The 26,359-nt window shown below is 34.5% G+C and overlaps 1 protein-coding gene across 1 annotated transcript in view; it reads left to right on the top strand.

Annotated features, from left to right (window-relative positions):
* Positions 1 to 21,344, top strand: part of LOC129224079 (band 4.1-like protein 4) — a 173,097-nt gene extending 151,753 nt beyond the window's left edge. The window contains exons 18-26 of the mRNA XM_054858480.1: positions 870 to 962; positions 1,951 to 1,995; positions 2,480 to 2,545; positions 4,192 to 4,263; positions 12,030 to 12,098; positions 14,579 to 14,656; positions 16,660 to 16,839; positions 17,748 to 17,823; positions 21,203 to 21,344. Coding sequence (XP_054714455.1) covers positions 870 to 962; positions 1,951 to 1,995; positions 2,480 to 2,545; positions 4,192 to 4,263; positions 12,030 to 12,098; positions 14,579 to 14,656; positions 16,660 to 16,839; positions 17,748 to 17,823; positions 21,203 to 21,304 — 781 coding nt within the window. The 3' untranslated portion in view covers positions 21,305 to 21,344. The remainder of the gene's footprint in view (positions 1 to 869; positions 963 to 1,950; positions 1,996 to 2,479; positions 2,546 to 4,191; positions 4,264 to 12,029; positions 12,099 to 14,578; positions 14,657 to 16,659; positions 16,840 to 17,747; positions 17,824 to 21,202) is intronic.
* The last annotated feature ends 5,015 nt before the right edge of the window (positions 21,345 to 26,359 follow it).

Below are 26,359 nucleotides of genomic sequence, written 5' to 3'. Positions count from 1 at the left end.
TTAATCGCGACTCTTTCGGGGCAATCAATCAATTAGTTTAAATTAATCTCACTAGTCAGTCTGCAGTTGAATTTAATAAGATTAAAAGTAATCTGAACTACACTTGAGTCAGATTACTAATTAGTCAATAATCTTTGAAGTTGATCTTAAGATATCGGACGCTGATGAGACATTAAAGTTGTACTCCTTTGTAAAGCATTATACTGAAACCACGTTCTTAATTACTTCGTTATTTCTTTTTTATTTATTAAATTTGTAAATTTTATTATGGAGGAATTTTTTGCTGTAACTCATTTTTACAATTTGCTTCTGTCATGCCCGTATTCACCAGACTGTTCGACTTATGGTCAAACACGTGAACCGCAGGTTCAAACCTTCTCATTGGTTGAAGAAGGCTTGAACCTGCGGTTTAAGTCTAATCAAGAGTCGAATCGTCTGGTGAATACGGGGTTGATTTTTCTAAACTTTTAGACAATTTGTGCACTTCATCAAAGAAAATTGTTCTTTTTTTTAAAGTTCGAGATATGAAATTGACGTTGCGTACTTATTTGTTTATTTATCCCCTGACTGCTCAATTCTTTTATTGAAATTGTTTCAAAATATGCAAGTTAAAAAAATAATAATAAAACCAGTCAAAGTATTACTTTTCCTCTCGGAGCTTAGAATAACCGAAATGTATGGTTCCTGTTGCAGGAAATATACCTCTTGGTTATAGCCCTGCTAGAAGATTGATGTCGGCACATAGGAAGCAGCCTCGTTTTGCTCTGTACTAACTCCCCCCCCCCTTAATATTATAATTGTTAGAAAAGTGGTGAGGGGAAAAATGGTGAGAAATACAACTAATAGATATTCCTTGTTTTCTATTTCAGTAGTCGAAGATCTGGTAGCAACTACAATCTGGTTGATTCTGAGGTTCAATGGAAAATGGTGCAGAAACAACAGCGAGAGAAAGAAGCTTCAAAGTATGATTTAATTGAGGGCATTTAATCAATTGTCATTGTATACCAAATAGCAGTCGCTTTTGGTTTTGGGAAACAAACACAACCTACTATCTTAAGGGCGGATCCAGTTTCTGGTTTTGAAGAGGATCATTATCAGGAAAGAGGGATTGTGGATTCCGTTCAAAAACTCAGAATTATTTGTTAACCGACTTCAAAAAAGGAGGTTGCGTTTTCTTCTGCGGCTTTTTATGTATGTTCTCTGATTACTCGAAGACCCCTGGATCGATTTGAGAAATTCGGGGCCTCCTATAAACTACTACCTGACGTAACTGACAACTCACCGAATCCTGAGAAGAGCACTAATTTAACTAAACGTGAAATTAGTCTTTAAAACTAAACCTACTCAGTTTCGTTTGGTAGTAGTTTATAGGAGGCACCGACTTCGAAAAGTTTATTAAAAATTAAGAGATCATACGCAATTAGTTAGATATTAAAATAATTTATCGTATATATACCTAATTAAAATCAGTGTTTATTTTATAATTGGGTGTTTAGTTGATTTTTGTACTGGAATTGTAAAATAAATTAGATTTATAGGTTTGGGTAGGAAATCGTATGTAAGTATGATGAATTAATTTTACTTTTTAGTTCCTCTTTGTTTTTTGAAGTCTGTTCTTTTTTTATTTAAAAGTAATTTAAATATTTTCATTTGGTAATTGCTGTGGAATTCTCGTTAAGAAGTCAGCTAGTACATTGAGTTTGGCTGGAATAAATTTCACACTGAACGTATACTTGCTTTACTATATCAACTACATAGTTGTTTAATTAGCAGAAGAAATTTTATCATAATGCTCAAGAGGTAAACTGTTATTTTGCACTAACTTTTCGTAAATTTATACTTTCTGTTGCGTCATTAAGAAGGTTGCATAGCTTTCACGATGGTATTTCTCTGTGTCTGTAATCAAATACTTTCTGTTTCTTTGAAAAATATTTTATATTTTTCTTTCAGATACCAGAGTGCAGTTGTGAGAGATCTATCAAACAGAAAAAGTGGGTAAGTGAATTATATGATGCTGTTCAAACACATAATATTACTGATCGAACGTTTCTGAACGTTTGTCGCTCTTAGAAGTGAAATGAAAAGAGATTGATAAGTTCGTTTAATGAAATGATTTAGGACAGCCATGCATTTCAAGAAGTCCCTAAGGCTTACTTGGGGTATTTAACCGTGGCATTTTTTAAGGGCATAAGTAAAAAATGTCACGTTAAATGTAACCCTCTCCATTAAGGAAGGGTTAAGATACTTTTCGCAGTCGATTCCGCTAATTCTAGCAAAAAAAAATTTTTCATTATTTGCAACCAACATTTGATGGAATCAATAAACAATTCTTATTAAACTTACTTATGCAGAACCCAATTCTAATATGCAAAATATGTAATAATATGTAACATAAATTTCTCAAGCTCTTAAACATTAACTTTTGAGTTTATCACTCATTTAGTTAAAAGAGTAACCTGTGTATTTTAATATTTTAAAGGTACATGAACTCCGGTATTGATACTGAATCTGAAGCTCCCGTACATCATCGGAAGAAACACAGGAGGTAGTAGTTCATCTCGAATTGACTTATTTATTCATTTATTGATTATTCCACGTTATATTTGATACGGAGGAGAAACTAAGCGAATTACTAGCAGTTGACAAAGTTTTAGAAAATATGTTTGCTTATCTTCCTGTGTGTGTGAGTGTGTGTGTGCAAATATTAGTGGTTTTCAGCTTTTATTTAGTTCAAAGAAGGACCATGTTACTGGAATAGAAATATAGGCTGCGTTCGAAAACAGTTCACCGGTTACACCCGCGTGGCTGTTCAGTTTGAGGTTATGACGTCACTGGTATTTTTCTGCTTAACACAGTAGAACAACTTTGTTTCCGAACACTCGTGGTTGCAGCACTTTTAGTCTAGTTCAGCTGCACACGACGCTCCAATCAAAAAGATTAAAACTTGAAGCACGACCGTATTAGCCAAAAAATGTCATGTAATCTCGCTAACCCCGTCGAAAATGTGGTGAGAGATGGGTTAGAGCGGTTGTAACCGAGTTGACCAGCTGAGAGTGACCACAAACATTTCCGAACGTTGGTGGGTGACGTCAAAGAACGAGGTGTTTTCAATTTTTCGTTTGCTTTGTCGTCAATGCGACCGTTTCTTATTAATCAACGTACCCATTGTGCACCTCAGGATTATGGGTGCTCGTCCTTAGACGAGTCCACTTTAAAACCGGTCGAAAACAAAAGAAACATGGATTGATACAATCAAGCGTCGGCGGAAGAAGTTTTTTTTTTCATTTGTTAAGGGAAAAAAAAAGTAAATTTCAATAAAAATTCCCTCCAAACTTCGCGTTAAGGTTCACATTGTGGAAGTCTTGGTAAGTTTATCGCTTCTACTGCCCCATATCCTACGAATTCGATGTTCTTGACTCTTCCACCTAACGCTACAACACTAAGGAGCAACAATATATTCTGACTAGTAAGTGCAAACGATTGCTAGGAGTCATCGAAAATTCTCAATCGAAAGATTTATTAAAAAATCAAAAGTCCTGAAAAATGCGACGAAATCATATGAAAATATTTACTGAGTGATTCAAAAAGATGGACACAATTTCTAATTGCTATATTTCCTGCAATATATGTATTTAAATTCTGTAAGTTACAGCTGCGGCTTTTATGTACAGAATCGTCTGAAAACGTACGTATCCCCTTTTATTTTCGATATTATGTTAGTTATGGGTGAATTTTCGAAATACTCAGTTGTCTCAAAGGTCAAAAACATCGGTAGAACACTATCCATGTCGTAACACAACTGCATTTTAAACCATGCTGTCGCAGATGTTTTGCTGCAAAACATATCTGAACCCCCAAAACTACACTAGCATCTGCAGGAAATGACGCAGAATTCAGCTGTGTTACGACGTGGACGTGATACTGTTCTACTGATGTTTATGACTCTTACGATTTCAAGGTAACTATTTATAACAAACATTCACTCAGAACTAACATAATGTGGAATAAAAAGGGGAGTACTCCCACTTTCGGACCACTCTGTATATACAGGTTTCAAAGCAAATTCAATGCTTAAGATTTATAAGCAAATTGAAATATTAGTTCATTACAAAACTATGCTCATTGAAATACATATGACGTAACCTAAGGGTACTTTCATTTGTAACCAACTAAACATATCATTATTTTCAGGCACAGTCGATCAAGGTCAAGATCTCCTGATATGAATCCAATTGTACCTAATGAAGTAAAAAGGCACATAGAGTAAGTTTTTTTTATTTTTGAGGATCTAATTGAATTTCCAGAGGGCTGAAACTAGTCAGAAGGGAGGGTGGTCTCAAAATATTGCAAAGAAAAACCTGTTTGGTATTGATGCATTGATTTTAGAAAAGGTAAAATTTCCGTGATTAGAGTATCTGTTTCGCATTGAATACAAGTTGAAAATCACACGGTGCAGCATTTTTGCGCAGTCTCGTAGATAAGAAAATACAGCGTGCCCCTGAATTCCGTATACAAATTTCAGAGTGGAGGTAGATAACACAATAACAAAAAAGAATCATATAGGAGCATAAGCTCGTGAACACAATACTGACGTGCTACATGCACACTAAACCAAACACTGAAAAATACGAAAAAGGTATCAAATAATGATAAATTATCACACAAATAAAATTTAACCCTACCTTTCAGTTTTTGAGATGGGTTTGTTGTAAAATTGCAGCTGTAGTATATGCGTCACGTTGACAATGTACCGAGAGTCGTAATTACGAGTCATTTTAACAAGTTTTCCTCCACTGCTTCATTGTTGTCGCGGCGTGGATATTAGAGTTACAAGTCGCAACTTCAAAGAACGGAATTAAACCATTCTTAAAATTTAAAATGTCCTGTAAAATCGTCTTTGTGTAATAAATTTATGATCTGCTTCACATCCGTCAGTTTCTGGCTTTGTGTGCATGTAGTACGTCAGCATTGCGTTTGCGACCTAATGTTTCTAGAAGATTCTTGCTTGTTATGTTCTCTACCTCCAGTCCAAGTTTGTACACGGCATTGAGGGACACCTTGCATGTATGTAGTTCAAATCGTTTTTCTGATTTGTTCAACGTTTAACGTACACTGGAGGACAATTGCTAAGGACGGGTACCATTGGGCTATGTAGCGCGTAAAAAAGTAAGTGTAATTCGATGCCAAGTGAAATAAACTAATACTAGAACTCTGGAACATTGCAATGACGATAATTTAATGTACTCCGAAATCCAGAAGGCGTTGAAAAGTGTTCAAAGGACGAAACGGTCATTTTGGGCTTAAAAGTGAATAAATGTAATAACTGCCCCCAGGCATTCCGGCGTAAGATGTCAATATGGGATATGACTACCATGGAGAGCGATGCAAGCTTCCACACGTGATTTGATGCTTTACACAACCTTATCCAGCAGCTGTTGGGGTCAGTGGCGTAGCCAGGATTCTGATTCGGGGGGGGGGGGGGGCCAGGCGATTTTATCAATGTACTACCAAATTAACTATTTTTCATTAAATCGCGAATTGCGTTATTAAAAATAGACTTCATCATGCATTATGCGCATTATAGATTATTACTAATAATTCATTAAAAATCAAAAAAAATTAATTGCACCCATATTTGTGGTGCTGGATATTTTCGATGATAAATAACATCAAGATTAATGTAAAGTATGTGGTTTCACATACACAGGCCCGGATTAAGCCAACGCGGGGCCCGTAGCAAATGTTTTCAAGGGGCCCTCGTTTTTACATGATATAGTAAAAAATTGTGCACTTCTTCATGGATACGGGAGATGGATTTATAACACGCATGAATACATAAATATGGATATGATTTTAGAGCTTTACGAGGGTTATAACCCTTTTTCGACTTATATTGCCCCTCGTCTTTCCCATCACTACATGTTTTTAGCTTTAAATTCCAAAAACGCAATTTTTGAACGATATATATAAAAAAAAGGGGGGGTCAGGTTCGGGGGCTTGCCCCCGGAAAATTTTTGATATTTCAATTCTGAAAACTCATTTTTAACGACTTCTGATGACATTTGGAAGAGAGAAGGTTCAGAGTTCTTTATTCGGAGATTTTTTGAAACTGAAGTTAAAAAACGCGATTGCATCCCATCTTAGGTAAAATTAAAGGGAAAAATTTGGATTTACAGCGACACTCCTCATGCAATTTTTAAAATTGAAATCTTAAAGAAAACTGTTGATTATCTTTAATGATGTTGTAGAGAGAGAGAGAGGGGTGTCCAAGGAAGCCCCGTTGGAAAATTTTCAAATTTATTACCCATTATTAATCTAAAAACACAGTTTTAGGTAGAACATTTTTAGACTAAAATGGTAATTTTATACGATTTTTGCTGAGTTTGGGGCGGGGTGGGGAGTTCACGAAAGTCATCCCCTGGAGATTTCTTGAAATCGAAGTGTTGAAAACGTGATTGTAGACCATCGCTGGTTACGTTTGTATGGGATGGAGTTCAGGCACTCTCCAACGCAACCCGGAAAATTTACAAAATTGATGCCTTAAAAGTACATTTTAGCCCATCGTTAACAATGCTGGAGGGAGAGAGGTACAATCCCAAAGAAATTTTTTGAAATTATAGTCCAAAATACGCATTTTTAGACCACCTTAGATGATGTTATAGGAAGGGATCGAGCTTGGGATTTCACCCATGGACATTTTTCAAAACTTGAAGTTCCAGAAAGCAGTTTTAGCGGGTTTTCGATTATGTTCAATAATTTTATCCCTGAAATTTTCTGAAATTTAAGTTCGAATAAAAAATTTTCAGCTTCCTTTGGTGATGCAAAAGAAATGGGTTTGGTTCGGGGCATTGGCAGCAGCTTTTTAGTTCCCTCCCACTCAGAGGAAAATAGTTAAAAACGAGATTTAAAGTCTTTCTTCCACGCACAATTATTTTAGTTCTTCAACAAATTATACTCTATTAACAATTTATTTATTTTGCTCAGCATGCGTGTAAACATTCAAAGAATCTTTTCTTCTCTTATGTCATGATCTCTTAATTTTGCTCCTTGTAGTGTCGCGGGCGGCAATTTTTGAGGGCGACAAACTGACATGAAGTTAAGCGAGCAAAGAGTTTAGGATGACTAATTATTACCTTTTCAGGACACCAATTTCGAAAGCTTTAAGACGAAAGACACTTTCAAACATTTTCTGGATGGTAAACCTTTCCTCCTTGTCTAATATCGCCCCAAAGACTGTTTTTAGGATTTGTGCTTGGGGAATTTCAAAATCCTCCTTCTCCTGCGTTCCCCCCAAAAAATTGCTTAAAGTTGCATTTTAGGCACTAAATTTCGAAGAGAATCCTTGAACCGTCTCGATTTAAAAAAAAAATTATAGCCACCTATTTCCCTAGCTTATCCATATTCGGAGGAAATGATCCAAACCACCACTCTTTACCTAAAGTTAGAACTAAAGATAGCATGCGTCTTGAAGATTCCAGTTTCCAACATTTTGTGAAGCAAATCCGTATCCCCCCCCCCCCTCCCAAAGATAGCCCGATAACATTTCCAGTGATAATCCAAAATCGCGATTTGAAAATTTAAGTTAGAATTTTTTCCGGCTCCTCATCTCTTTCTCTAAACTTCTCACATAGCTTGAAACTTTGTTTTCAGCTATATTATAGGCAGATCCCTCAAACCCTTTCTTCCCAAAGATAGCTTGAAATTGACTTCAGTTTTGAACACAATTTCAGGAAAGAACCCCATCCTCTTTCCTCTACTCTAATCAAACAGCCTAAATTTGCTTTTTTTAGGCTTGAACAGCTGAAAGTTTCAGGAAGGATTCCTAAATCACTTAAATTTAATAAAATACTTTTTGAAAAAAAAAAAAAATCTAAGAGAAAACTTTATTATCCGTTTTAATAAAACTACCAAACATTGCCTAAAATTGTAATTTTTAGGTCAGTTTTTAAAATTTTCTAACCCAACTGAGCTTTTTCTCCTAGCACTAAGAAAGATTAACTAAAATTGCGTTTAAAAACTTCAATTAAGAGAAATTTCTGGAAAGCAATCAGCGATATCCCCCACATCCCCTTCGTGCTTCCTCTGACGTGACTAAAAATAGTGTTACCTACCGTCTCTAAATGACGCAAAAAGCCCCCCCCCCCCCCACCTTCCTCTCTGCACCAATGATACTGGTCAGCATGGTATTATTCCATAACGAGTCTGCGCTTTAATGAAAAATATAAAATTTTTCATTTGCTTGAATATTCAGAAAAGTTAGATCTAAATAGAAAAATGTAAACGGGTAAAAGTACGAAAAAGTAGTTTTTTTCTGGAATTTTTTTCTCATGGCGCGGGGCCCCCAGAACCGCGGGGCCGGTAGCATTTGCTACTTCTGCTCTATGGCTAATCCGGCCCTGTACACAGGTAGCGCAGTGATACTATATATATATATATATATATATATATATATATATATATATATATATATATATATATATATATATATATATGTGTGTGTGTGTGTGTTCCATAAAATTGTTTAAAATCATTTTCATCATGCATTAAATAAAAACTATATTCATGAGTATGTACCCTTGATCAATTGAAACAAGATTCGGATCAAAATTAAATAGTTTAGTTTACTAAGGAAATATCGAGAAGGCTTCATTCAGCAGTTCATTTTTTTTTTTTAATAATTATTCTTAGAATCCTGTAAGAGATCTAAAGAAAACTTTAGATTTGATATCTAAATTGAAATCTAAAGAAACTAATCTTTTTAATTATCTCATTAGTTAGAAGAGAGCTGACGAAGAAGGAAGCTACGTAAAATAATATTTGTTTAAAAACTAAAATAAACAGAACAGGGGCTATTATGTACCATTAATTACTTCGCTGTTAGTGTAGAATTGGTAAAATATATTTCGAAGAATTTTATGATGCTTAAGAAAAATATTTAGACGTATTTAAATAAAATTTAGGGAAAAGAAACTCACATTAAACTGAATTATAAATATTATGTAATACGTTAATGAATTCTTTTGTTCGTCACTAGATTGTTTTGTCTGAAGTTTTCTCACTCCACTTCCCCAGTAAAAAAAAATAACTGTTTGGTCAAATGTGCAGCTCTATTCATTTTTATTTGAATTGTCGTATGGTTTGTAAAAAAAAAAAAATGTGTTTGTTTTTAAATCTGAAAGGTAGTTCAATTATTGAATAGTAAAGCTAACTAGAATTATTAGCTAAACCTAATTTTCATTTTTGGTACGTTAAACTATTGTATGGCTTCACATCTGCCAGAAAAAAAATTTTGTGTCAATCAACCAATTTTTTTACTTATTCTATTTTTTTTTAGTTTATATAAATTTTGAATAATGCGGTATCGGCAGTAGCAAAATTAGTTACTTGTTAAAACGTTACTTAAAAAAAAAAAAAAAAAAAAAAGTCATTTCGTCGACTATTTGCAAATAAGGAGTACAAAAATTGTGAACTTAGAGGGACAAAACCAAACTCTCATTCTTAAGAATGAAATATCATAAAATAATTAAATTCAAAATAAATAAATAAATAAAAAGCTAAATAATTATTAACAATCGTTTTTTTTTTAATTAAAGAATCTTTTTCCTTATCCTCAAGCATAACTACAAAATGTTTTATTCGTGACAATCTTGATGGGATATGCATTTTTCAATGTAAAAGTAGCTAAAACAATAAATCTCCTCTCGAAATTTAACATATGATTTTGTTCTTGAAACCAAATCCCCCCCCTAACCCCTTCTTTTTTAAGAATAACAGCAATAAATATGAAATAAAAAGTTAGCAGTTCATAAACTATTGCAGGATAATTTACCTCATTTATTTGTAGAATCCATCAAAAATTTCTCTTTGTGCACACTTTGTCCTTCTGAACTGAAAGAGAACTTGAACGTACAGTGGAATCAAAAATAAAACTTGTGTTTGAGTAGAGAACCGAAAACGGACTGATTCTTATCCCACTGCATCCAAATAAATTTCTGCCTTCCGTTATTGTAAAGTGATTAAACTAATGTTTTCTGAAAAACGATCCCTCTCCACTGGATACTTTTTGTAGATGCTTCAGGACAAAAAGACCGAGCCAAGAAGGAATAATTTGGAAATTTTATTAGACATCAATCTTCAAGGGAAAGTGTCAATGGATTTCTGTGACAAGTTGTTGTCGATTTGGGTAATTTGCGCTTTCATAAGAGCCGAAAGCACTTCCGTGGTAGGGGCAGGGTCAGTATTGTGGTCTGGTGATTAGTACAATCTGTTTTGTATTGTCCAGCTCGAGGACAGAGTGCGGGTGGCGCAGACAATCTATCTGACAGATAACTGGGCAGTAAAACTGGGCCATTATCAATCTAGACGCCGTCATTCCTGGAGCATACATTGCATAAAGGGCCCCGTTGTTTACAATAGAAGACTGAAGAATCCGCTTTAGGGGGGGGGGCCTTCTACACTGGACTGGTAGTACGCAGTACGCCAGGCTAGACCGATTAAGAATCCCCATCATTAGACAGGGGGGTCAACGAGTCATCCGACAAGATCCAGTACGGATAGCTCAGGCGACTTGAAGCGCTGATATCAAAGGCGTAACACTTTAAATTTTGTCGGGAGGGAGGACTTTAGGTGGGGATAATTGCCTCCTCTCTCCTTGACTTACAGAAACATAATGTACTTTGTTCGTGTCTGGTATTAGTTTTCTTTTTCTTTTTCTTTTTTTTTTTTTGCATCCTCCTCCCCCCCCCCCCCGTCTACACCACTGCTGTCATACAAAGAATTTTTTTTAAACCAACTTTTTCACCACGAAAAAGTTGGTTAAAAAAATCATTTTTACATGAAATATTACTATGTCGATAACGAAAATTTCGGGGGGGGGGCCCGGGCCCGGTGACCCCCCCCCCTGGCTACGCCACTGGTTGGGGTAATTTATCAGAGAACTTAAATTTACTCCATTCTTTTTCAGTCACGGATAAGGATGTTCTTGCTTATTGGAGGGCGTTGTCGACCAGAAAGACTGCTCCCCAAAGCATCCCAAACATTTTTAATATGATTCAGATCCATAGAACGTGCTGGCTATCCAATGGGTTGAATATTTTGAGTGATCTAGACACTTCTGGACGGCGATTGTTAATTACATGTTACGTTACCATCCATGAAAACAAATTTATCGCCCACAGCACCACAGAACACATGAACATGAGGCAGCAAAACAAAATCAATGCACCACTAACCATCATAGTCTTGTTTGAAAGCACACGACCTACCGAAAAATACAAGTTCGTCAATTGATTCTTTCCCGTCAAAATTTGCTTTTGAACAACAATGGTCATCACGCGCCCAATCCTTTATATTGCTTATCAGAGCAATTTTGTGACCAACGAAGTCGTGAGTCAAAATATGCATGCTCACAACACGTCTTACTGTGTCCCAAACTTATGCTAATTTCCATATTTCCTTGCTTTCCATTTTGTGGCTGCTAACGCTGCTATTGCCATCCGTCCTTATCCTTAGCAATTGTCATCCAGTGTATTTATCCCCGTACTGATCAAAAGTATTAGTACTTTACTCTTAACTCTCTGTAGCATAATAAAGGGCATAAGTAAACGAACAAATTAACTCTAAAAATATGAGTTTGAATTCTTTAAAGAAATTATTTTTACTGCCGCAGTTCATGCATAGTATAGTACAAATTGCGTTTTAATGCAAACGAAATAACCAAATTTGTCATCGGTTGGATAGCACGATTTCAACTTCAAAAACAGATTTATTTATATCAATCGGAAACAGAATGTTTGACAATTCTTCGATGGTCTTATTCAAAGTTGGAAGCAATGTAACAAGGCAGTGAATTGGAAACAATATCAATAAAAGAAATAATAAAATAATAACAATATACTAAGCAATTATTTAAAGCAAAAATAATGTTATTTGCGATCTATTCACCTGAACGTTTTCTATTGTTATACTATTAACGGAAATTGATTCCACTTTTTTTTTCTTTTCTTTTTTTTTTTTTCTGAATCACTTAGGTATCATTTAATAGACGGAACCAATTTGACTGAAGAAGAAAAACGAAGTATTAAGTACACTAAAGTAGAGTAAGTGTATTTCTATAATACTTTAATTTTATGTATATCTTCGAGAAAGAGAGAAAATTCAAATGCAGTCAAAAGAGCAATGTGAACAAAAAAACATTTAAAATGTTCTATAACATCAAAGCTTAATTGCTGAAATAAAAACCTCTTTCATTTTTACTGCGTATATTTTGCACCCCGGCAAGGAAAGTGACACAATTCAAAATTTGGGAAAAACGTACTAACTATTGATTTAAAACTTAAATTCAATACTCTTTCTTGCAACAAAACTCGCACAAAGTTAGCTTACATGACTGGTGTGTGGTGGCGTAAGAACGATACAATCAATACTCAATATCGACACATCATTTAAATTTCATAATTTAGAACAAAAATTTTAGAACTCCAAGTCTGCATTATTATTTCAGCCAAAAAAAAAAACTAACCAGTAAACATCACCCCAGGATGTTTTTTGCACATACGATAGGAAATCACTATAATTTACTATTGCCAAAGATCTTGATTTTATCGAATCCTACCTTTTTGAGTTGTGTCACTTTCCTTTCCGGGGTGCAATATGGTGATCTGTTTCAAAAATGCACCCTTCATAGAAGTTTATTTCTCATGCTATGTATATGCTTCATTTAAAAAGCAGTCATTCCGACATTTTTGTTTTTCAGAAATAACTTATTTAAAATTTTCAAATTAACTCTTTATTTCGTTAGCATCTAAAGCATGTTAGGCAATAATCAGTTTGGGATGAGATTTGGGATCAGTTGGGTGACTTGTTTAAAAAAAATAAAAATCAAAATTCTGTGCCTATAAATTTCCATGTGTGCCAAAATTTAAGAAAATCCGAGATAGTGAGGTTTCATTTGAGCTAATGAGGCCCTATGTTAATTTATTCTATGGTGGGATGATTCAAGTTCAATAAGAATTAACACAACAGGCAGTAATTAAGTAATTATTTTACTTTTCATTGCCCTTCAAGGTAATATCCAGAATTTCAAGAAGGGAGCAATTGATTTTTTTTTACTTATTTCTTATGTCATTCACTTACTCGTATGCTTGAAAGGAGGGAGGATGCCACAATATATTTATTTAAAACAACTAAAATGTAGGGATTTATACGAGGAGGAGGAGGCAGAAGGTCCCCGAACGTACTTTCAACTTCGTAATAATTTCGAGGAAATATTTCGAACATCCCTCAACATCATCAAAGGTCATCCACAAATTTCGTTTCTTGGAACTTCAATTTCAGAAAATTACCGGAGAAAAGTCCCTAAAACCTATCCTTTTCCCTAACGCCATCAAATATGGCGTTAGGGGCACATTTACGTTTTTAGGCCTTCATTTCCGAAACATTGCTGGTGCAAGAGCTCTCAATGGAGGGGTATTTGGACAGATAATCCATTGTATCCATCCTTCTGATTACTTCTGCGTTCAAAGTTATACATTAGAGAATTACCTTCAAAATGAGGTTTCAATGTTATTTCTTTTTTTTTTTTTTTTTTGAGAAACTTCCTAAATTTTTCATAATGTTTTTATTTTACTATTTCACATAATTTATTTTTGAAATGTGAGATATTTTGTATGTATGTTTAAAATATGCTTCCTCAAGTACTTCAAAAAGATATGTTTCTATTTTTACTTCCTTTTACATAGTAAAGAAAGTATTATATTCGCAAAAAAGTTTTCACTCAAAAAATCGGCCTTAATTTCCATTTTGCTCATTCCCGAATGAATGTTAAGTTTTTTTTTTTTTTTTTCGGCCCTACCACGCGTGCATATATACCTAAGAACGTATGGATGCCTAAAATATCCATTTTGACGAAGCGCGAGTTAATTAAAACGAGTTTTCTCGTGACGTCCGTATGTACGGATGTATGTATGTGCGTATGTATCTCGCAAAATTCAAAAATGGTATGCCGTAGAAAGTTGAAATATGGTAAGTAGACTCCTAGTGATATCTTATAGTGCCTCCCGTTTTGGTTGCATTTGGATGTTCCAAAAAGGGTTTTTTACATCTTTTTTGGGGGGAAATCATTGTTAATTTCGATGCAAACTCAAGTGGTGTTATAATTTGGCGACCCTTGGCAATATATCACCAAACTTCTGGTCGCCAACTTGGCGACAAATTTGGCGGGTTTTCTTTTATCTGGTTTCAATTTTACCGCTACTGATGATATTTAGATATTCAATCATTGAATCACATTAAAACTGCAAATAATGAGGAAATACATCTGTGTAAAACTTTTTTTGCTTCGAGTCTCAACAGACTAGGGGTGAAAATATTTAAAGTGTTTTCTTGTTTACTCCAAGGCACTATTGTCATTAAATTGGCGTAAAAGAAAGTCATGTCATGTACACGTCAGCTCGTTTGAAGAAAATCTGATTTGAATACATAGTTTTAAGTTATAGTTAATATTAAAAAGGGACAAAATATTTTTGTCTTGTACATAATTGAAAGTTGTCTATTCTAACTATCATTTATTCCATTACAGAACTGAAGATGTCATGAAAATTCGCTATTCTCCAACATCTGGTAGACCAAGGTATAAAGTTGCTAAAGTATCTTCAAGGTGCGTTGACTCTTATAGAAATATATTGAAATAGCGAATATTATGTATAAGTAAATTCAGAATTAATTAGTGTAGGGTAAGGAATGCATTTCAACACTTCTATTCAACTTTATTTAGTGGTATTTGGAAGTGAGTTTAAGGAAAATTGGCTCTGTATGTCCCCCCTCCCCCCTTCCTTGCATTTCCCGAAAACTCAAAAATGATTTCAGTTCCGCAATGAAAAATGATTTCAGTTTTCAATAACAGTGGAGTAAGAGTTTTAAAAAAAATATTTCGTTATTTTCCTCAAAATTGTGTTCATCTCCTCCTTCGTCAAGTTTAACTAAGTTCAAGTAAAAATTATTGGCATGATTAATTAACACACAATCGGGAAGGAACAACTCGTGCATGTTCACCATAGGCTCCTGCACAGATGGCGCTTTTCTATATTTTCTTTCAGAATTTAAAATTGTTACTTTAGTCAGAGATTTCGAAAATTCGCCATTTTTTAATGTCAATTTTAATATTTAAAACTTATTTCATACCATTCGTTGGCAGTTCTTCAATAATGCATCTCATTGCAGCAAATTGTCATTGCGCCAAAGGAACCAATCCAATCAATCAGTCTTTAGAGACAAGTTAAAGTAGTTGAAACAATGAACAACGAGTTAAATGGTTTTAACTCTGTTCTATCAAAAATAAAAAAGTTAATAATTTGACAAAAGTTCTTAAAATAGTTTTCATTTTTAAATTTTCTTTTTTCGCATACATTAAACAGAAATTTTGCTATTTGCTAGTTTTAGCAACAGAATTATATTGCACTTCAGGATTGTTGGACGAGTCTACTTCAAAACTAGACTCGTCCTCGTTGAAATCAAATGAAGCATGGATCGCCATATTCAAGCGTTGGCGAAACAAGTCTTTTTCGCTTAGCATGGTTATTTGTTTACAATCGGAAGTAAATTTCAGCGCAGTTAATGTGCACATTGTGAAAGTCTTGATTTACCTATCGTCTTTCTTCCACTGAGTGCCAGCAATGCTGAAGCGCACTATGTTTCGAATTCAAAAACTCTCAACTACGTTTCTCGAAATCGGCCTTTGGTATGCATGTTTTTTATGGTTTTAATAACATATATTTGCAGCATAGAAATCAAATGATATTAATCATGAGAGTAAATAATAATGGGACCAAATTTCAGTATATTGTTCTAAAATATGGTCGCACTATTCGTTCAGACAAACGTGATTGAATTAAGATTTTCTTTAACATTAAAAATCACGAATATATTTTTTTTTCCTCGGGAGAAACTACTTATTTGTTCGTAATGTGTGTGGCAAGGTCATGTGTTTTTTTGAGTCACGTAATGCAGGATCCGAAATCTAAAAGATGTGAAACTTTTTTACTCTTTAGTTTTTGTCCAAAAATTAAATGTTTAAAGTTGTATACAATCGGCGATTACTTGTTGAAGACAGGGTGTGGGCAACTTCTTTTTACGTTTCGTCAACGCCACGTGCCCATGCGGAATATTAGCGTTTTTTTTGTGATTGTGCAGCAATCTTTTACCATCCGCTTTCGGTTTACGATATTTCTTTTTATTTTCTCATTATTTTACAATACAAAACATATTGAACACAAATACAAAGTTATTCTTAGTACAAACATGATTTATTTACTGTTTTGATCGGCATATCGTAAAATGCATAATAATTGAAAATGAAGCAACATTCGCGATTTATACGTCAATCGCTAATGCAAATTATCTTAGAATTCTTTTTTTTTTTTTTTTTTTTTTGACTTACTAAAGTACGCTTTCATTGAGACTGATAAAGAAAATCAAAAAAGAAAAAAAGGGAAAACGTGTATAGAAACACACGATATAGTAGTTTTAGCTAGTTTTTGAGTCGGGATGAAAAATCAGGAAAATTCCGAAATCTGAAAACGTTGTGAACTCGAGAGTTCTAGATTTATGGTCCTGTACTTAGTAGAGAATGTATGAAATCATGACTTTTTTTCTTCTTTTCAGAACTTCTCTGGAGAAGTTACCGAGAAAATCGAACTACGAAGATGATCCACCACCACCTTACTCTACTTTACTTCCCAGCGGCAATGCCGTTCGCAATGATAGGCGAGCATCAAGTGTTCTATCTGCAACATCTCCAACTTCTGAAAAAGAAATTTCAGTTGGAAAATCAAATATTGTTAGGTAAAGATGCTCATTTTGAATTTGTGCATATTTATATCTTAGGGGGACTGGAAAGTAATGTTTTTCAAACAAATAAATTTTTACAAGTAGAGATTTATCTTCCCCCGTTATGAACTACTTTTTGACATGAATATAGAGTATAAATTTTCATTCCTGGATTGGTAAAGACCAATTGATTTTGAAGCAAGACATCTGGAGATGGTATTTTGGGTACCAGTCCAAGTATCAAGGGTTTTTTTTTTGGTCACATAATGATCGGAGTGAAAGGAAATTGAATGGCGTAATGTCGGGTGAGTATGGTGGATGGCGCAACTCACCGAAATTCATTATTTTTTTCCGAAGCTCATCTTGAACAGTGTGGTCTTTCATAACCATTCTTCAAAATCACGCCTTTTTTGTTGACAATTGCTGTAATATACTCGCCTGATATTGTATCATCTGATTTACCTTTGTACCTACATCACTACAGCGTTTTGTAAGTGACAAAAACTAGAAACTGTGGCTAATACCAGTAGCATACATAGACTTCGGTGCCCTCAGCCCACAAGATCTATAAGTGCGCCCCTCCCCATAAGATTTTTCTTTTATCATTGTGTTGCTTTTTCAGAGCGTGCGCCCTCATACCTCTTGCGCCCCCCTCGCACCGCGGGCGTTGGGGGGGGGGGTGCTATGCACGCCTAAAACAAACCAGGTTTGTCCCCCCAAAACCAGTTGATTTTTATTGATCCGAGATTGGAAATCTGCATGACAAAAAGATGTTGATATACAGGGTACTAGTGACATTATTGATTACAAATTTTTAATTTGGTTAAAAAATTGTTCCTCCCCCCCCCCTTTTTCTGTAGTGACGCTACCACTATAACTAACAAGTTTTAAATTAGATTTTAAAGACATTTTACTTTTCTTAGGTTAGGGAACAGTAAGAATTCAAATGGATGTGCCAATACTGCAAATATTGCTGATATTGCTCCCGAAAATTCACAAGTAAGATCAAAATTTATGTTAATACTTCTTACAATTCTGGAATATTTTACCTTAAAAAGGTTTCCTTCTTCATTTAATTATATATATTGTTTTATTTTTATACAAAACGAAAATGCAATTTCAGTTAATCATTAATTAAATCTTTTAACAAAAAAAAATTCTCTTTTTATCCAAATAAATGACAGTATATACAAGATGAATACTACTACAAATATTTTGTTTGGTTTGAATGTTCTAAAAAGTACTTAAATTCATAATATATTGCTCTGTGACGGATTTCACTTTTAAATTCCTATTTTTGAGTTCAAAACTTGGAATGATTTGAAAAAGAAATTAAGAGAACAGAAAAATATACTTTTGTTGTGCTGCCACATATTGGTGCTCATTAAAGTTAAAATATAAGGATTCGAGTGATTTTAATTCGAAACATTCGGAAAAAAAGATAACTTCTTTATTGGGTGGTTTCGGGGAGCGACCACAGATGTAGTATTAACTAGATACACAACAAGATTCCAATTCCACGGGCCAAGTAGTAAACCGGCAAATGTCCAAAAAGCTCATGCACGCAAACAACTTTCGTCGTAGCATCCACTGAACATCAGTGGTTGCATCCTTGTAGGCTACGCTTTTGTCCGTTTACTTCAAGCTTCGCGCTTTCGATGGTGCTGCTCTTGTTGCGGAGTTGTGCATCTAGTAATACCTGAGATCTATGGGCGCGACCAATGTCCTTCAAAATGTTCAGGAAGATTTAAAGCAATTGTTGCAATTTGCGGCCTGTAACTGATACACGCGTTCCCAACGACTACGCAGCGATCGATCAAGTTAGAGCCGCTAGATAGGCCGAAGCATCAGCTTTAGCTTAGCTAATTTGGATCGGATTTTTCATTGTTGCGCTGCTAGGGTTATCACAGCAAAGTTTCGGATTTCGCCAAATTTGCCGAAAATGACATTTTATTAAATGAACATTTCACGTGCAGCTAATAATTGCTCACAGTGAACAATTAAATGCGATAACTCGCCAGGAAAGACAATCATTCAAACGCGCGCTCAGATCCAAAATGGCTAATCTTAAGCTGATGCGTCGGCTCGTCTATATAGGGGCCTTAGATCAAGTCAAGGCTCGTCCGACGGTCGGTTTGCCATTATGAGCGCGTAATACAGGTACCACGCCCCAAATTTCAAACACTGCTTCAAACTTCCTTAGAAACCATAATGTAGTCTGAAATCGTGGTTTGTGTGATGATTTATCACTATTTGTGATCCGTTTCGCATCTGTCAACTTCTGGCTCTGCGAGCGTGTAGCACGATAGCATTGCATTTGCGACCATATCGCACCCCAGCAAGGAAAATGACAGAACAAAAAAAAAAAAAAAAACAGCTTTGTATTTTTAGAAGATCAAGGTTTTACGTAATGGTAATTTTAAGCGATTTAGTCTCAAATATTACAATACGCACGAAAAAAAACTATATTGTGATGTTTACTGGTTAGTTTTTGTTGTCTAAATTAACAATGCATAACTTCAAAAACTTATCTTCTAATTCATGAAATTTTAAATGATGTGTCACTATTGATTATATCGATTTTACGCCCCCACGCACAAATTATGTAAGCTAACTTTGTGCGAGTTTTGTGGAAAAGGAAAGAGCATTAAAATATATTCAATAAGGTTGGTTGGAGTAAGTGGGACCCTTTTTGAGAATAGTTCGTGTTTGAAACCTTATACAAAAGTTTTGAAACAAAAAAATTTAAACTTATTGTCTTATTTCATCTTTGACATTATTAATAAACAAAAGTTCATCATTATTTTCTAAAATAATGCTTTAAATATTCTTAACGATTTTATTTTTTAAAAAGTCGGATTGGTATCCTGCTTACCCTATAGTAAGGAGTAAGTGGGTCACCCTCCTTTATTTAAATTTAAATAAAGTGAATCTAAAAAAGGGGGTAAGGGGGTCTTGTATGATAAAGTATGTACATTTTTAGCGTGAATTATTTTTTTTGTAAATGCATCCATTAATGAGATAATTATTGTCTTTTAAATCTGTATCATGGAAAATTTTAAAACGAAAAACAAAACTTTTGCATATAAAGATGTATTTAATGAACGTAATACAGTTGATTAAGAATAATTTCAGTGAATTTGCCAAAACTATAAGTTGAAAAAGAAATTGGAGAAACACTAAATGACTGCGTCTATATAAAGTTGGCTAAGGAAGAGCCATTATTGCTTCATCCTCAGTAACTATTCCAACATCATCTGGACCATGGCAATAAAAAGTCACTATGTCGATTCTTTCTTGCAAATTCAACAGTACTTTTTAATTTATATCAACAACTTCCAACATTAGATCTACTGAAATCTTAATGATTCTTTCATTTATGTACTATGTTTCACAAATAATCACCAGCTTTAGCAGTTTTTGTTGCTGAACTATCAATTCCTACTAAGTCATCATAGTTGTCTTGTATTTCATCAATACAAATATTTAATCAGAGTGATTTTTAATTTTGAAATCCCAATTTTTATAAAGGGACCCATTTACCCCGTATAGCAAAAATTTACGGGTTAAGTGGGACCCCTCCTCTTAAACATTTATTAATAAAATTTTATAGAAAAATTCTTGTTGCTGTATGAACTTTAAGTTAAACTATACGTGAAAAATTAATCATCAAAAAATAATAACAATAATAAAAACTAACTTGGAAACACTTATTTGAAAAATGTTGATTGAACTCGCAAAAAATTTTTTCCAGAATTTTTTTTTTCTTGACTAAGTGCTATGACCTAGGAAAAAATTCCACGAATCGCAAATATGTGTAAAACCAATCATTGTGATGAAATTTAACATGATCTGTGCAATCAAGTTTGTAAACTTTATCCATATTTCAGTTTTAGGGGAGTGACCCACTTATCCCAGTGAACCACTAACCCCAACCAACCTTATCACAATTACAATCAACTCCCGATTATCGGCGGTCGGATTATCCGCGGGACTTTTACCAATTTGTTTTAATTTATCTATTTGTCAACGGTCATTAAATGCTTTTTAAATTTACGATTGTGTTATTGTTCATTTTTATACGTGTATTTTTTACATTCAGCGTTGGTAGAAGCATGTGGCAATGTTTTTAGCTATAATTTAAATATATGTGTAAATATTAATCATTTCTTTTAGCTATTGTATATAGTGGTATCGTTTTTTTCCTATTATCCGGATAATCCGTGGTTTTCGCTTAATCTGCGGTTACCGTGCCACCCTATTCCGCGGATAATCGGGAGTTTACTGTATGACTTCCCGTTTTCCGATCACAGTGTACGATGGAACATTCCATCAACAGTCAAAGCTGCAATTTTAAGCAAGTTTTCTCTATTTTCAGGTGAATAATTACGTGCAAGATCATGCTAAACATCGAAGAAGAAAGCAAGAGTTTAACGGCAAATTAATCAAGAAAAATCGTGATATAAGCACGGAGCTCTAAGGAAAATAACATTCTGAAATACCTGTACATATGGACAATGTTTTTAAGAACAATAAATTTTGTAAATATTTTGTATATTGCAAAAATTTGTGGAAAAAAATGAACTTCACCCTTTAGCCGTGTGTTCATCAAGGGTACACTTTAGGGAAATAAAAAACACGGGCGTAATTAATATCGCCCGTTTTCAATGATCGCATCGCTATGGGTGACCAAAGCTGGGTGACATCTTACTAATATTATATATGCGAAAGTTTGTCTGTATGGATGTATGGATGGATGTATGGATGTTTGTTACTCTTTCACGCAAAAACTACTGAACGGATTTTGATGAAACTTTACAATAATATAGCTTATGCATCAGAATAACACATAGGGTAGTTTTCGTCCCGTTATGGGGGGCAAAACCCCCTTAGGGGGGCAATAAAACACAATTTTTGTATAAATTCTCTAATATTGGGATGAAAAAATACTTGCACATATTTACATTATATGTCCATCGAAAGCTCTGATTTTTCTGCTGAAGATGGCACCTGTTCGAAATTTCTAGGTAGAATAAAAAACGAGTTATGAGCTTTTTAGATCCATGTTCGAAGGCTTTCCTCAACTCAATACAGTATTTAGTGTATCATCTCAACTCCCTGTCGATAGCGGCAATTGTTGTATTGTTGACTATCTTTGCTTTTCGTGACTGTTCAAGGCTTTTCTCAAGTCAAATCTTGAAGTAAGATTTTTGCACAAGATTGGCAAATAATACATGATTTGGCTGATGATTTTCCACTTAAACGGAACTTTAATGTAATTAATGGTTTTTATTATTATTTATGCTGATTGAACACTTACTCATTATCCAAACAACCAGCAGATCGCCAAATATTTTGCAGAAAGATTTCCGTAGCTGATGCATTTGGCAGTTTTTTCAACGTTGCTGTTTTTGAAGCCGAAGACTACGTCATAATGTTTCTCAGCTTTCACCATGTAAACAAAATATCGCCAATCAAAGAATTTTCAAAAGACTGTGTGACTTTTTTACTGTGTTAAATAATCCAGCAACTAAATTAGGCAAATCCATAAGCAGCACAAAAACTTTCATTAATTTTCCTTTTTGCACAATTTCAAACAATCACCAAATTGTATTACTTATTTTGGTAACATTTCGGATGAAACTGTTTAGCGCCATTTTATGGTGACCAAAAATATCTCAGCATCTGGCGACGACATCTCTGTAACGAAAATTAATATCATATCGTTTTACAAAGTAAGGAAAGAATGGGGGAGCATCATCGAAGGTAACCCGAAACGACTTTCGCAAATTCGGTAAAATCGCACCAAGAGCCACAATGATTAAAATTTCCCGAAATAACTAAAGCAAGTATAAGGGGATTACGAGCGCAGCTACTTTTTTTTAATCACTTCGTACTTCATTAGCCATATAGAGAAGGTTTTAGACTCCATGTTAAAAAAAAAGTATCAACAAATTAATCTTTTTAAATATGAGAAGATTAATTTCATGTTTTTTAAATTTGTATATGCTTAAATATAGTGCATTCGTTTCTAAATCAATACTACTTTGTTCTTTATACTTATTGCTATTTTAGTTTTATGGGTAAGGAAGAAACTCGATTTTTAATCACGTCAAAAAGATGTGTTTTGAATTCTTTCACTCAAAACAGAAAACAAAAGCAAGTAACGATTTTTTCTAATAATTATTACTGACCCAGGCAACGCCGGGTATTTTTGCTAGTAAATCATAAAAACGTTGTATTCAGATAGGGTTTATCATTTTCAAAAACTGTTGCAAATAATATGAAAATCTGCATTTTAAAGGGCTACTTATAATTATTGGAATGAAGAAAGGGGGGGGGGAATTCGGGATTACGAAATGATTTCTCTTCTGATGAAAGGGGGACGGGAAGCCAATATTCGATAAAACAGCCCACTTGCGCAGAATTTGGTCATAAACAGATTGATCATGACAAATGTAATATTTTTTTTGAGCAATCACGATTGCTTATTGCTTTCATTTGACTGTTTTTGATGTCCTATCATTTTTCCCACCGCCACCCTCCACAGCATCACCGTCGACCGGGTCCTCACGATGCTGCACCTCTAGCGAAAACCGTCTCCAGGTTTCGTCAATATCCTACACTTACACGCTTACATACACGCACCTACACACCTATACATATATACATCTACACACACATACATACACCTACACACATACACACACAAACACATACACACACAAACACACACACACTCACATACACACAACTACCCACACACTCATGCCTGCACACAGACACAAACACACATGCCTACACACACACACATACCCCCCACACACAAACACACACGCTTACATATACACACACTCGTGATTGCGAAAAACATAATTTGAATTCAAGATGACAAAATTCAAATTAATTTTCTTTTTTTTTTTTTTTTTGAATTAAAGGGAGAACTTTTTTTTTTCTTATTTTCTTTTTCAAAGGAAATTTTTTAATCTTGACAAATAATAAAGCTGAAAGCCTGTGTCTCTGGATGTCTATCGTGCGCATATCGCCTAGACCGTTCGACCGATTTTCATGGAATTTGGCACAGAATTAGTTCGTAGTATAGAGGTGAGCACCTCGAAGCGATTTTTTGAAAATTCAATTTTGTTCTTTTTCTATTCCAATTTTAAGAACATTTTATCGAGCAAATTATCATAACGTAGACGAGCAAACTACCGTATGCGAACATGGGCACGCAAATTAACATAGCAAATTGGCGAGAAATTAATCATCCATTATTTGTAAATATATAGGCGAACCAAATGAACTTTTAATTTCTACAACGAGCAAAGCCGTGTGGGTGCCGCTAGTACATAAATAAATAACTAAGTACATATGAATAGTTCAAGTTAATTTTTACAGATTTTTTTTTCTTGGCTAAAGAAATTTATTTTATCCTTTACAAGTTGCATGTTTTCCTTTTCGACATCCCTTCAAACGAAGCTGCTGCACTGTTTGCGACAAAACCTGTTCGTTAACGTTATGCGTTCGAGTCAAGAACGAAGGTTCCGTTCATGGAGTAGCACGTACCTGTGTGCTACCCATTAGAGAGTGGTGATGACGCACCACTCTCTAATGATACGGAGCACTCCCCTCCCCCCCCCCCGCACAATTTTAAGACCATGGGTTTCCCACATAAAGAAAACCGAAGATCCTGTAACGCCCCTTAAAATTTCAATGGCCCTGACTGCATTATAAAGCCCCCCCCCCCCCTCAGGTTATCCCTGGTTGATGATCAGGAAAAGTGGAATTAGTGAGAAGCAATGAGATGCAAGTGGCAAAATTTAAAATTTTGAGATAACCAGTACAAATGGTAGGTGAACCTCTCCTCTGTCTTGGGGCAAGAGATTGTACTAGTAGCCCTGGTAGGTGCTGCTATACAGCATGATTTAGAAAAAAATTTCAATGAAAGCCTACCTAGGATCTGATCTTTAAACGCGTTTTACTCGAAGCTTAAAATAGTCCACTTGCATCCCTTTACTTCTCCCTGCCTCATATGCATTGAGTACATAATAGGTAAGTTTCGATATCGGTTAAATATAAGCAACAAGATATTGAGTCGGAAAATTGCTAATTTAGAAGCTGGTTTAAATTTTTAGGATGCCAAATGTTACGCGGTTCGAATAATCTGCAGGTCCTTTCACTTTTTTTTTTAATTGTCATTAAATGTTTTTTTAAGTTATGATTATATGTAATTGCCTGTTTTTATTTTCTACAAAGATTTCTACATTCAATGTTAGCAGATGCAATGCAGCAATATTTTTAGCTAAAATGTAAATGTATGTATGAGTGTTATGCATTTTGTTTATCTATTGCATACAGTAGTATCGTTTTTTACCTATTATTTGGATTATCCTCGGTTTTCGCTTATCCGTGGTTATTTAGCCACCCTATTCCTCGGATAATCGGGAGTTAATCGTATAATAATGATCTACTCATTATAAGAAAACAAAACAAAATTCAAAAGTTAAAGCAAAGATCGAAGATGCGTTTTTGGCGAAAACTTGATGTCGCTCAGTTTTTTCCAGTAGGAGAAATCTCAGGTCGTTTTGTAACAACAACTTTGCTCAATAGATGGCTCTACCTCTCGTTTCCTCTGAGCTTAGAAATTGTAAGACCCTTATTCAAAATCATACAGAACTTTTGACGTTCGAAAAGGGGTGCGATGGGTTGTAAATGCAAAGTTATGAAATTCTAAAAGACGAGAGAATATTCATTCTTTCATTTCAGATAATATTTTTCAAACAAAGCATGTCTTTTTTAAATTTTCGTGTCTTTTTTTCTAATTAAATATCTTTTTTTATTTCGATGCAAACTCATATGCCCAACTGGGGAGGGGGGGGGGGGGCTCATGGAATTTGAGGGAACTCGAAGCGTTTTTTGAAGCTTGTTAAGCGGTGTGACTAATGTCTCAACGTCCTTTGTATTAATGTTGACAAATATAGCTGTGTCTTATGTTTGAAGTCTCACTTTATTTTTTGACTTTCAAACACAATTCTGACCATAATCAACAAGGTAAACTTATTTTCTTACTCCTCCACCCCTTGTACGTACGTAGATATGCTTATTTGGCTATTTAATTTCGAAACACTTTAATACTTGTGACACACGTGGCAATGGGTAGTCCAGGGGTGCCCCTCCCCCATCAATTCCCCCCCCACCACCACCACCAAAAAAAAATTGCTCAACCTTCTTTTCTTTTTTCATTTCTTAGCTCTCTTTATTGTTTTTTTCTTTTCAATATTTTTATTAATTTATTTGTTTTTAATTATTGTTATCATTATTATTTTATTTGAAAATTTCTATGCTACGCCAATCACATACACACACAGACACGCAAACTAAATAAATAAATGAAATAAAGTATAAATAAAAGAAAAATTTAAATTAAAAACAAGTCATTAAATAAGTTTAAATAAATTAATAAATAAATTTAAAAAATTAAATCCCCCCCCCCCTAAATTTAGATCTGGGCGTGATAATCCCTCGCACTGGGATA

Source organism: Uloborus diversus, chromosome 6, assembly GCF_026930045.1.
Source record: "Uloborus diversus isolate 005 chromosome 6, Udiv.v.3.1, whole genome shotgun sequence".
NCBI lineage: Eukaryota > Metazoa > Arthropoda > Arachnida > Araneae > Uloboridae > Uloborus > Uloborus diversus.
The sequence above is the reverse complement of the archived record's forward strand: the minus strand, read 5'-3'. Positions and strand labels throughout refer to the sequence as shown.